Source organism: Oncorhynchus clarkii, chromosome 19 (assembly GCF_045791955.1).
Source record: "Oncorhynchus clarkii lewisi isolate Uvic-CL-2024 chromosome 19, UVic_Ocla_1.0, whole genome shotgun sequence".
NCBI classification, from domain to species: Eukaryota; Metazoa; Chordata; class Actinopteri; order Salmoniformes; family Salmonidae; genus Oncorhynchus; species Oncorhynchus clarkii.
The window spans coordinates 58,919,125-58,933,096 of NC_092165.1; the positions used below are offsets into that span (position 1 = coordinate 58,919,125).

General features: G+C 44.8%; 1 protein-coding gene across 2 annotated transcripts in view; it reads right to left on the bottom strand.

Moving 5' to 3' along the window:
* Positions 1 to 576: 576 nt before the first annotated feature.
* The window catches only part of LOC139375433 (glucokinase (hexokinase 4) regulator), a 21,225-nt gene continuing 7,829 nt past the window's right edge, over positions 577 to 13,972 (bottom strand). For both annotated transcript variants that reach the window (XM_071117215.1, XM_071117216.1), the window contains 10 exons: positions 13,955 to 13,972; positions 13,366 to 13,464; positions 13,146 to 13,243; positions 12,499 to 12,575; positions 10,477 to 10,573; positions 7,910 to 8,007; positions 7,625 to 7,693; positions 4,619 to 4,762; positions 4,348 to 4,482; positions 577 to 874 (listed from right to left, as the gene is read on the bottom strand). The exon at positions 13,955 to 13,972 is cut by the window's right edge and continues 101 nt beyond it. In XM_071117215.1, coding sequence (XP_070973316.1) covers positions 710 to 874; positions 4,348 to 4,482; positions 4,619 to 4,762; positions 7,625 to 7,693; positions 7,910 to 8,007; positions 10,477 to 10,573; positions 12,499 to 12,575; positions 13,146 to 13,243; positions 13,366 to 13,464; positions 13,955 to 13,972 — 1,000 coding nt within the window. In that variant the 3' untranslated portion in view covers positions 577 to 709. The remainder of the gene's footprint in view (positions 875 to 4,347; positions 4,483 to 4,618; positions 4,763 to 7,624; positions 7,694 to 7,909; positions 8,008 to 10,476; positions 10,574 to 12,498; positions 12,576 to 13,145; positions 13,244 to 13,365; positions 13,465 to 13,954) is intronic.

Genomic DNA, 13,972 nt, shown 5'->3' on the forward strand with positions numbered 1-13,972 from the left:
TTTTCTTGAAGGATCTCTCTGTACTTTTCTCTGTTCATCTTTTCCTCGATCCTGTCTAGTTTCACAGTCCCTGCAGCTCAAAAACATCCCCACAGCATGATGCTGCCACCGCCATGCTTCCCCATCGGGATGGTGCTTGTCTCGGAGCTCTACGGACAATTCCTTCGACCTCATAGCTTGGTTTTTGCTCTGACATGCACTGTCAACAGGTGTGTGCCTTTTACAAATCAATTGAATTTACCACAGGTAAAGTTGTAGAAACATCTCAAGGATGATAAATGGAAACAGGATGCACCTGAGCTCAATTTCGATTCTCATATCAAAGGGTCTGAATACATATGTAAATAAGCTATTTCTATTTGTTTTTAATACATTTGCAAACATTCTACAAACCTGTTTTCACTTTATAATTATGGGGTATTGTGTACAGATTGCAGATTTTTAAATTATTTTTAATCCATTTTAGAAAAAGGCTGTAACGTAACAAAATGTGAAAAATGTCAATGGGTCTGAATACTTTCCGAATGTTATCATACTATGTAGTGTTTGTTATGTTAGTAAATGGAAGATAAATGATTAAGGTTACATCCACCACATTCCTTTAGAGGTTACGAACTGATCTTATCAAAACATATTATTAAAGTATAGTTAATCAAAGTATAGTATAATTATAATACTATAGTATCATAAAGTTTCCAACTATAGGAAGTCAATGATTTGTGGAGTTCTGGTCTCCTGGTGATGATGTCAGATGTTGTGATGATGTCAGACAAGCCTCTACAGCGTCACGCACCACTGGGTGGGACTCCAGACGAGACTCCGCCTCAGAGAGAGAGCATCCAATCAACAGACAGACTAACGCCAGCGGGACCACCTACAGAGAGAGAGAGAGAGAGAGAGAGAGAATGAGAGAGAGAGAGAGAGGGAGAGAAGGGGAGAGAGAGAGGGAAAACACACAGGTTAGCAATTGACAGACAGATAGCGGTGTGTGTTTGTGTCACTGTTTTAATAATGTCACATGCACAAAGTACAGTGAAATGCTTTTCAATAATCAATAACAATGTAGCACTAAAAATAACAAGGTAGAAGAAAAACACAGAAGTTATAAAATAAGAAAAAGTAGAATACAAAGTAAGCATACCAGTGGAGGCTGCTGATGACGGGACAGCTCATAATAAAGGCTGGAATGGAGTGAGTGGAATGGCATCAAACACATGGTTTTCATTTGTTTACCATTCCATTCCCACCATTCCAGCCTTTACTATGAGCCGTCTTCCCCTCAGCAGCCTCCAATGAAGCATACTATATACAGGGTCAGTTCCAGCACCATTATTTACAATGTGCACGGATACTGATGTGATAGGTAGATATGTATAGGGGTCAGGTGACTAGGCATCAGGATATATGATAAACAGAGTAGCAGCAGCGTATATGATGATTGTATGTGAGTGCGTGTGTGTAGAGTCAGTATAAATGTATGTGCATATTATAAATGATGGAGTTTGTGTGTGTGTGTGCTGGAATATCAGTGTGTGTAGTGTGTGTTGGTGTGTGTGTATGTTGGAGTATCAGTGTGCGTAGACAATAGGGCCCTGTGAGTGTGCAGTGCAAATATAAGAATAAGATACAAACGTCAACTCAGATTGATATTTAGTTCCCTATTTAGCAGTCTTGTGTCATGGGGCTACTAGCTCTTTAGGAGTCTGTTGGTTTCAGACTTGATGCACGGTGTACCGCCTGCCATGCAGAGGCAGAGAGAACCATCGATAGCTTGGATGGCTGGAGTCTTTAACAATTTTCCGGGCTTTCCTTTCACACCGCCTGATATAGAGGTCCTGGATGGCAGGGAGCTCAGCCCCAGTGATGTACTGGGCTGTCTGCGCGATCGAGGGCAGTGCTATTGTCATAACAAGTAGTGATGCGGCCAGTGAAGATGCTCTCAATGCTACCGTTGTAGAACATTTTGAGGATTTAGGGCCCATGCCAAACGTTTCCACCTCCTGAGGGGGAAAGAGGTGCTGTCGCGCCTTCTTCACGACTGTGTGCATGTGAACACTGAGGAACTTGAAGTCCTCGACCCGCTCCACTGCAGCCCCGTCGATGTGGATGAGGGCGTTCTCGTCCCCTCCGTTTCCTGTAGTCCACAAACAGCTCCTTGGTCTTACTGACGTTGAGTGAGAGGTTATTGTTCCGGCACCACACTGCCAGGTCACTGACCTCCCTGTAGGCTGTCTAACTGTCGCCGGTGATAAGGCCTGCCAAGAAACGTCCTCTCACTGTCAACTGCGTTTTATTTTCAGCAAACTTAACGTGTAAATATTTGTATGAACATAACAAGTTTCAACAACTGAGACATAAACTGAACAAGTTCCAAAGATATGTGATATGTGTCCCTGAACAAATGGGGGGTCAAAATCAAAAGTAACAGTCAGTATCTGGTGTGGCCACCAGCTGCATTAAGTACTGCAGGGCATCTCCTCCTCATGGACTGCACCAGATTTGCCAGTTCTTGCTGTGAGATGTTACCCCACTCTTCCACCATGACACCTTCAAGTTCCCAGAAATTTCTGGGGGGAATGGTCCTAGCCCTCACCCTCCGATCCAACAAGTCCCAGACGTGCTCAATGGGATTGCGATCCAGGCTCTTCGCTGGCCATGGCAGAACACTGACATTTCTGTCTTGCAGGAAATCACGCACAGAATAAGCAGTATGGCTGGTGGCATTGTCATGCTGGAGGGTCATGTCAGGATGAGCCTGCAAGAAGGGTACCACATGAGGGAGGAGGATGTCTTCCCTGTAACGCACAGCGTTGAGATTGCCTGCAATGACAACAAGCTCAGTCCGATGATGCTGTGACACATCACCCCAGACCATGATGGACCCTCCACATCCCAATCGATCCCGCTCCAGAGTACAGGCTTCGGTGTAACGCTCATTCCCTCGACGATAAACGTGAATCCGACCATCACCCCTGGTGAGCAAAACCACGTGTAACTCGGGTAGTTGTTTTTGCAGTGCTGTAGCTGTCCCGCAGGTGTGATGTTCGGATGTACTGATCCTGTGCAGATGTTGTTACACGTGGTCTGCCACTGTGAGGATGATCAGCTGTCCGTCCTGTCTCCCTGTAGCGCTGTCTTAGGCATCTCACAGTACGGACATTGCAATTTATTACCCTGGCCACATCTACAGTCCTCATGCCTCCTTGCAGCATGCCTAATGCAGGTTCACACAAATGAGCAGGGACCCTGGGCATCTTTCTTTTGGTGTTTTTCAGAGTCAGTAGAAAGGCCTCTTTAGTGTCCTTAGTTTTCATAACTGTGACCTTAATTGCCTACCGTCTGTAAGTTGTTAGCGTCTTAAAGAACGTTCCACAGGTGCATGTTCATTAATTGTTTATGGTTCATTGAACAAGCATGGGAAACAGTGTTTAAACCCTTTACAATGAAGAAGATGAAGTTATTTTAATTTTTTTAACAAATTATCTTTGAAAGACAGGGTCCTGAAAAGGGGGCTTTTCTTTTTTTTTTGCTGGGTTGAGGTATTCCTCTTATCTAGGTGGGTGACGGCAGTGTGGAGTGCAACTTGAGATTGTGTCGTCTATGGATCTGTTGGGGCGGCATGCTAATTGGAATTGTTCTAGGGTGTCTGGGATGGTAGAGTTGATGTGTATCATAATGCCTCTCGAAGCACTTCCTGATTACAGATGTGAACGCTGCAGGGTGGTAGTCATTGTGGCATGAAGCCTTAAAGTTCTTAGGAATAGAAATTGTTATTCTTATTGTGTTACTTTTCTACTTTTTATTTGAATCTACTTGGTAAAGATTTTCTTCTTCTTGAACTGCACTGTTGTTTAACGGCTGGTAAAAGTAAAGCATTACACTTGTTGTATTCGACTCGTGTGACTAATAAAGTTTCATTTGATTTGAATGATGGTGGTCATCTTAAAACACGTGGGGATTACAGACCGGGGACGTGATCTGAGAACGCAAACCTGGAATAACATTGGGCCCCGCGGCCTTGTGGGTACTGACCTGATTAAAGACTTTACTCATGTCGGGCCTCGGAGAGCGAGATCACCCAATCTTCTGGGTCGATGGCGGCCCTCTGACCCGGCACAATGTTATTATTTTTAAAGCATGCATAAAATGCAATGAGTTTATCTGGTAGAGAGGAATTGTTGGGCAGATCACGGCTGGGTCTTCCTTTGTAATCTGTAATGGACTCTTGCCCCTGTCACATGTTGCTGGTTTTGTGTGTGTGTTTGTGTGTGTTTGTTTACCCTGTTCCTGCGGCTGGCGGTGAGTGTGTGTGTGTGTGTGTGTGTGTGTGTGTGTGTGTTTGTTTACCTTGTTTCTGCGGCTGGCGGTGAGTGTGTGTGTGGTGACCCCAGCTGAGGTGATGTCCTCTGGAAGTTGCTCCACATGATAGATGGCCTTCAATAGAGCCTCCTCACACTGGGTCAGGGAGACACCTGACAACTTCTACAGGGAGAGAGATGGTTACTGTGTGTGTGTGTGTGTGTGTGTGTGTGTGTGTGTGTGTGTGTGTGTGTGTGTGTGTGTGTGTGTGTGTGTGTGTGTGTGTGTGTGTGTGTGTGTGCATGCAGTATGTGTGTACCTGCAGTATGTGTATAGCCCTGTGGTACAGTTTGCTGTTGGTGACCTGTAGGTCTACCATGTGGTTCCTGTAGATCTTTCCCTTTAAAACGTGACTTCCTGTACTCACAGCATTCAGCACCAACTTACTGGACAGCTCCCACTGCTGGGGAGGGAGGGATTGCAAGGGGGAGAGAGAGAGAGAGAGGGGGGAGAGATAGAGATAGCGAGGGGGGAGAGATAGCAAGGGGGGAGATATAGCAAGGGGAGAGAGTGATAGCGAGGGGGGAGAGAGAGAGGGGGGGAGAGCAATGGGAGAGAGCGATAGCGAGGGGGGAGTGAGAGAGAGGGGGGAGAGAGCAATGGGAGAGAGCGATAGCGAGGGGGGAGAGAGAGAGAGGGGGGAGAGATAGCATTGGGAGAGAGCGATAACGAGGGGGGAGAGAGAGAGAGAGAGAGGGGGGAGAGATGGCAAGGGGAGAGAGCGATAGTGAGGGGGGAGAGAGAGAGAGGGGGGAGAGATGGCAAGGGGAGAGAGCGATAGTGAGGGGGGGGAGAGAAAGAGAGAGAGGGTTGGGGTAGAGAGAGAAATTATGGAGAGATGAGTTGAAAGGTTGAGAATGAGCAGAATAAAAGCAGATCTGTGTTGAACTGACTGAAGTCATGTGTTGTACCACTATAGATCTGTATTGAACTGACTAAAGTCATGTGATGTACCACTGTAGATCTGTATTGAACTGACTGAAGTCATGTGTTGTACCACTATAGATCTGTATTGAACTGACTGAAGTCATGTGTTGTACCACTATAGATCTGTATTGAACTGACTGAAGTCATGTGTTGTACCACTATAGATCTGTATTGAACTGACTGAAGTCATGTGATGTACCACTATAGATCTGTATTGAACTGACTGAAGTCATGTGATGTACCACTATAGATCTGTATTGAACTGACTGAAGTCATGTGTTGTACCACTATAGATATGTATTGAACTGACTGAAGTCATGTGATGTACCACTATAGATCTGTATTGAACTGACTGAAGTCATGTGATGTACCACTGTAGATCTGTATTGAACTGACTGAAGTCATGTGATGTACCACTATAGATCTGTATTGAACTGACTGAAGTCATGTGATGTACCACTATAGATCTGTATTGAACTGACTGAAGTCATGTGATGTACCACTATATATCTGTATTGAACTGACTGAAGTCATGTGTTGTACCACTATAGATCTGTATTGAACTGACTGAAGTCATGTGATGTACCACTGTAGATCTGTATTGAACTGACTGAAGTCATGTGTTGTACCACTATATATCTGTATTGAACTGACTGAAGTCATGTGTCGTACCACTATATACAGTGCCTTGCGAAAGTATTCGGCCCCCTTGAACTTTGCGACCTTTTGCCACATTTCAGGCTTCAAACATAAAGATATAAAACTGTATTTTTTTGTGAAGAATCAACAACAAGTGGGACACAATCATGAAGTGGAACGACATTTATTGGATATTTAAAACTTTTTTAACAAATCAAAAACTGAAAAATTGGGCGTGCAAAATTATTCAGCCCCTTTACTTTCAGTGCAGCAAACTCTCTCCAGAAGTTCAGTGAGGATCTCTGAATGATCCAATGTTGACCTAAATGACTAATGATGATAAATACAATCCACCTGTGTGTAATCAAGTCTCCGTATAAATGCGCCTGCACTGTGATAGTCTCAGAGGTCCGTTAAAAGCGCAGAGAGCATCATGAAGAACAAGGAACACACCAGGCAGGTCCGAGATACTGTTGTGAAGAAGTTTAAAGCCGGATTTGGATACAAAAAGATTTCCCAGGCTTTAAACATCCCAAGGAGCACTGTGCAAGCGATAATATTGAAATGGAAGGAGTATCAGACCACTGCAAATCTACCAAGACCTGGCCGTCCCTCTAAACTTTCAGCTCATACAAGGAGAAGACTGATCAGAGATGCAGCCAAGAGGCCCATGATCACTCTGGATGAACTGCAGAGATCTACAGCTGAGGTGGGAGACTCTGTCCATAGGACAACAATCAGTCGTATATTGCACAAATCTGGCCTTTATGGAAGAGTGGCAAGAAGAAAGCCATTTCTTAAAGATATCCATAAAAAGTGTTGTTTAAAGTTTGCCACAAGCCACCTGGGAGACACACCAAACATGTGTAAGAAGGTGCTCTGGTCAGATTAAACCAAAATTGAACTTTTTGGCAACAATGCAAAACGTTATGTTTGGCGTAAAAGCAACACAGCTGAACACACCATCCCCACTGTCAAACATGGTGGTGGCAGCATCATGGTTTGGGCCTGCTTTTCTTCAGCAGGGACAGGGAAGATGGTTAAAATTGATGGTAAGATGGATGGAGCCAAATACAGGACCATTCTGGAAGAGAACCTGATGGAGTCTGCAAAAGACCTGAGACTGGGACGGAGATTTGTCTTCCAACAAGACAATGATCCAAAACATAAAGCAAAATCTACAATGGAATGGTTCAAAAATAAACATATCCAGGTGTTAGAATGGCCAAGTCAAAGTCCAGACCTGAATCCAATCGAGAATCTGTGGAAAGAACTGAAAACTGCTGTTCACAAATGCTCTCCATCCAACCTCACTGAGCTCGAGCTGTTTTGCAAGGAGTAATGGGAAAAAATTTCAGTCTCTCAATGTCCAAAACTGATAGAGACATACCCCAAGCGACTTACAGCTGTAATCGCAGCAAAAGGTGGCGCTACAAAGTATTAACTTAAGGTAGCTGAATAATTTTGCACGCCCAATTTTTCAGTTTTTGATTTGTTAAAAAAGTTTGAAATATCCAATAAATGTCGTTCCACTTCATGATTGTGTCCCACTTGTTGTTGATTCTTCACAAAAAAATACAGTTTTATATCTTTATGTTTGAAGCCTGAAATGTGGCAAAAGGTCGCAAAGTTCAAGGGGGCCGAATACTTTCGCAAGTCACTGTATCTGTATTGAACTGACTGAAGTCATGTGTTGTACCATGTGGACAGTAGAGGAGGAGGGCCAGGTTATGTTGAGGACAGATGAACACAGGAGACCAATGCTGTCCTGAAAACACACGGCACAGTTACACACACACACAGACACACACACACACACACACACACACACACACACACACACACACACGACACACACACGGCACACACACGGCACACACACACACACACACAGAGAGACACAGGCAATCACTCAGGAAAACAAACACACGCGTGTACGCCAATCAGTGCGTGTGTGTGTGTGTGTGTGTGTGCGTGCACGTACAACAGCGGTGTCTCCCTCTAGTCCGTGATAGAGAGAGTGTAGGTTGGAGGTCTTCTCTCTCACTCTGTGGACCATCTTCTCCACATCACTAACGTCATCTAAACGAAAACAGATGGCATTGTCTGGGACAGAGAGGCTGCAATTCAATCTGAGGAATTAATGGAATATTGCCTTTAATGGGAAGACTGCAGAATCAGGTTGCTGTTAAACCTTCTGATTGGTTTCCTACTTCCAACTAAAAGTCCAAATATGACATATCACTTTACATTTGTGTTTAGAATAAAATTGATATTTTATCCGAATTTGACCGAAGTCATGACGGAAAAGCGTTCTGAAAAGATAAGTCAAGAGAAGAACGCGAGTGAACACACAACAGGAGAAGAACACACAACAGGAGTGATCACACGACAGGAGTGAACACACGACAGGAGTGAACACACGACAGGAGTGAACACACGACAGGAGTGAACACACGACAGGAGTGATCACACAACAGGAGTGAACACATAAAACATCCATCCTACTAAACTACACTCCCGCAGGTACAGATCCATACAGCCTCCATCCTACTAAACTACACTGCAGTAGGTACAGCCTCAATCCTACTAAACTACACTCCCGCAGGTACAGATCCATACAGCCTCCATCCTACTAAACTACACAGCAGTAGGTACAGCCTCAATCCTACTAAACTACACTGCAGTAGGTACAGCCTCAATCCTACTAAACTACACTCCCGCAGATACAGATCCATACAGCCTCCATCCGACTAAACTACACTGCCACAGGTACAGATCTATACAGCCTCCATCCTACTAAACTACACTGCAGCAGGTACAGCCTCCATCCTACTAAACTACACTGCAGCAGGTACAGATCTATACAGCCTCCATCCTACTAAACTACACTGCCACAGGTACAGTCTCCATCCTACTAAACTACACTGCAGCAGGTACAGATCCATACAGCCTCCATCCTACTAAACTACACTGCCGCAGGTACAGATCCATACAGCCTCCATCCTACTAAACTACACTGCCACAGGTACAGATCTATACAGCCTCCATCCTACTAAACTACACTGCCACAGGTACAGATCTATACAGCCTCCATCCTACTAAACTACACTGCAGCAGCTACAGTCTCCATCCTACTAAACTACACTCCCGCAGGTACAGATCCATACAGCCTCCATCCTACTAAACTACACTGCAGCAGGTACAGCCTCCATCCTACTAAACTACACTGCAGTAGGTACAGCCTCAATCCTACTAAACTACACTGCAGTAGGTACAGCCTCAATCCTACTAAACTACACTCCCGCAGGTACAGATCCATACAGCCTCCATCCTACTAAACTACACTCCCGCAGGTACAGATCCATACAGCCTCCATCCTACTAAACTACACTGCAGCAGGTACAGCCTCCATCCTACTAAACTACACTGCAGCAGGTACAGCCTCCATCCTACTAAACTACACTGCAGCAGGTACAGATCCATACAGCCTCCATCCTACTAAACTACACTGCAGCAGGTACAGTCTCCATCCTACTAAACTACACTGCAGCAGGTACAGTCTCCGTCCTACTAAACTACACTGCAGCAGGTACAGATCCATACAGCCTCCATCCTACTAAACTACACTGCAGCAGGTACAGTCTCCATCCTACTAAACTACACTGCAGCAGGTACAGTCTCCATCCTACTAAACTACACTGCAGCAGGTACAGATCCATACAGCCTCCATCCTACTAAACTACACTGCAGCAGGTACAGCCTCCATCCTACTAAACTACACTGCAGTAGGTACAGCCTCCATCCTACTAAACTACACTGCAGTAGGTACAGCCTCCATCCTACTAAACTACACTGCAGCAGGTACAGTCTCCATCCTACTAAACTACACTGCAGCAGGTACAGTCTCCATCCTACTAAACTACACTGCAGCAGGTACAGTCTCCATCCTACTAAACTACACTGCAGCAGGTACAGTCTCCATCCTACTAAACTACACTGCAGCAGGTACAGATCCATACAGCCTCCATCCTACTAAACTTCACTGCAGCAGGTACAGTCTCCATCCTACTAAACTACACTGCAGCAGGTACAGATCCATACAGCTTCCTGTAGGGGCACTCAAAACCGTGCTTCTAGACCGGGACCCTGACCAGTAGATTGGCCCCTTAGATTGGCCCCTTAGATTGGCCCTTAGATTGGCCCTTAGATTGGCTTGTAGATTGGCCCTTAGATTGGCCCGTAGATTGGCCTCCACCACCGAAGCCACCAGCAGGCTGTCCCTTTCTTGATGTCAAAGCCAAAATGTTGGTATATTAATTTTTTGATAAATATAATTCAAATTGTGAAATTATAAACTTTTGACTGTTTTAGATTGATTATATATTCTATCTACGTTAGATTTGTGGAATATATATTGTGCAACCTTTCCTTTTAAAAGCGATCGTATTGAATCTGGCCAAACACTGTTTATGCTCAACAATTGTTAGTAACCTTGTCTGAGACCCAAGGACATGTGTTAGTGCCAGGGCTTTAGCTCAGTGGGCTCACCATGACATGTGTACAGCAGTAGGACGGTGTCTCTGTCACTCAAAGTAGGCAGAACCAGACTCACAAAGTCCTCATGGGCTATACAGAACTGGGATCCCTGGAAACACACACACACACACACACACACACACACACACACTGTTAGAAAATATGGTAATAAAATAAGCGTGTCAGCTCTCTCTCTCTCGCTCTCTCTGTGTAAAATATATTGCCCATGACTCATGGTCTCCCTTCAGCTGACATTTGGCTTGGCAGTCATTTCTGCCAGATGATAAACGGTACTATTTATTCTGTAAACTGGAAAGGGCATCAGGCCAGATCACCAACAGTAGTTCTGTACCAGTGATGTCACCAACAGTAGCTCTGTACCAGTGATGTCACCAACAGTAGCTCTGTACCAGTGATGTCACCAACAGTAATACTGTACCAGTGATGTCACCGACAGTAGTACTGTACCAGTGATGTCGCCAAAAGTAATACTGCACCAGTGATGTCACCAACAGTAGTACTGTACCGGTGATGTCAAAAATAGTAGTTCTGTACCAGTGATGTCACCAACATTAGTTCTGTACCAGTGATGTCACCAACATTAGTTCTGTACCAGTGATGTCACAAATAGTAGGTCTGTACCAGTGATGTCACCAACAGTAGTTCTGTACCAGTGATGTCACCAACAGTAGCTCTGTACCAGTGATGTCACCAACAGTAATACTGTACCAGTGATGTCACCAACAGTAGTACTGTACCAGTGATGTCACCAACAGTAGTACTGTACCGGTGATGTCAAAAATAGTAGTTCTGCACCAGTGATGTCACCAACAGTAATACTGTACCAGTGATGTCACCAACAGTAATACTGTACCAGTGATGTCACCAACAGTAGTACTGTACCGGTGATGTCAAAAATAGTAGTTCTGTACCAGTGATGTCACCAACATTAGTTCTGTACCAGTGATGTCACCAACATTAGTTCTGTACCAGTGATGTCACAAATAGTAGTTCTGTACCAGTGATGTCACCAACAGTAGTTCTGTACCAGTGATGTCACCAACAGTAGCTCTGTACCAGTGATGTCACCAACAGTAGTTCTGTACTGGTGATGTCAAAAATAGTAGTTCTGTACCAGTGATGTCACCAACAGTAGTTCTGTACCAGTGATGTCACCAACAGTAGTTCTGTACCGGTGATGTCAAAAATAGTAGTTCTGTACCAGTGATGTCACCAACAGTAGTTCTGCACCAGTGATGTCACCAACAGTAATACTGTACCAGTGATGTCACCAACAGTAATACTGTACCAATGATGTCACCAACAGTAATACTGTACCAGTGATGTCACCAACAGTAGTACTGTACCGGTGATGTCAAAAATAGTAGTTCTGTACCGGTGATGTCACCAACATTAGTTCTGTACAAGTGATGTCACCAACAGTAGTTCTGTACCAGTGATGTCACAAATAGTAGTTCTGTACCAGTGATGTCACCAACAGTAGTACTGTACCGGTGATGTCAAAAATAGTAGTTCTGTACCGGTGATGTCACCAACATTAGTTCTGTACCAGTGATGTCACCAACATTAGTTCTGTACCAGTGATGTCACAAATAGTAGTTCTGTACCAGTGATGTCACCAACAGTAGTTCTGTACCAGTGATGTCACCAACAGTAGTTCTGTACCAGTGATGTCACCAACAGTAGTTCTGTACCAGTGATGTCACCAACAGTAGCTCTGTACCAGTGATGTCACCAACAGTAGCTCTGTACCAGTGATGTCACCAACAGTAACTCTTTACCAGTGATGTCACCAACAGTAATACTGTACCAGTGATGTCACCAACAGTAGCTCTGTACCAGTGATGTCATCAACAGTAGCTCTATACCAGTGATGTCACCAACAGTAGCTCTGTACCAGTGATGTCACCAACAGTAGTTCTGTACCAGTGATGTCACCAACAGTAGCTCTGTACCAGTGATGTCACCAACAGTAGTTCTGTCCCAGTGATGTCACCAACAGTAGTTCTGTACCAGTGATGTGAGGTCTCCCTCTATGTTGTCCATGTCCTGGTATCCTCCACTGATGAAGCCTCGGATGTCCTCATAGTCTGACACAGACACACACAGACAGACACACACAGACAGACACACACACACACACACACACGCGCACACACACACACACACACACACACACACACACACACACACACACACACACACACACACACACACACACACACACACACACACACACACACACAGTAATTGGGTATTTACTTCACAATCACTAACACACATCCAATGTAGTGTCTATGGTTCGGTCTGTATCGTGTCCCTGTATTAGTCTACTATCTCCTCTCCCTGTCCTCAAACACACTCACCTGCTCCGAATGTCAGGATACCCTGTCCTTAAACACACTCACCTGCTCCGAATGTCAGGATACCCTGTCCTTAAACACACTCACCTGCTCCGAATGTCAGGATACCCTGTCCTCAATCACACTCACCTGCTCCGAATGTCGGGATACCCTGTCCTCAAACACACTCACCTGCTCCGAATGTCGGGATACCCTGTCCTCAAACACACTCACCTGCTCCGAATGTCGGGATACCCTGTCCTTAAACACACTCACCTGCTCCGAATGTCGGGATACCCTGTCCTTAAACACACTCACCTGCTCCGAATGTCGGGATACACTCGCTGGCATCGATGAGTCCCACTAAACCTAGAGACCCCCAGGACAGGTAACACACACGTCCACCACACTGCAAGCTGAAACACACACACACACACACACACACACACACACACACACACACACACAAACATCTTGGTGTTTTTAACCACAGTTGTTGGTCTGATGTTTGTCTGATGTTTGTCTGAAGTTGTCGTACCTGAGTCCTGCGGTCTGTAGCAGTGTTGCTATCTGGTCACTGTGACTGTAGGTGACACTATAGACTCTCTCATATCCTCTCATCATGTCCAGGAGAATTCTGTAGAACACAAACACACAGTACACACAGAAACACACACATATACACAGATACAAACACACAGTACACACAGAAACACAGATACAAACACACAGATACACACAAACATACACAACCACACAGATACACAGACAAACACACACAGATATACACACAGAGACACACTCAGATACACACAGATACACACACAGATATACACATATACAAACACAGATACACAGACAGACAAACACACACAGACAAACACACACAGATACACACACAGATACACACACAGATACACACAGAAACACACACATACAGTATACACAGGTAGAAACACACACACACACACACACACACACACACATACACAACCAGACAGACAAACACACACAGATACACACACGGCTGAAACACAGTTTATGGATGTATTTCTGTGTTTTCAATATACTTAACGTGCACGTTTGTGTGTCTGCAGGTGTGAGGGATGCGTGTGTGTGACTAAAACCTGTGTGTGACGTGTGTG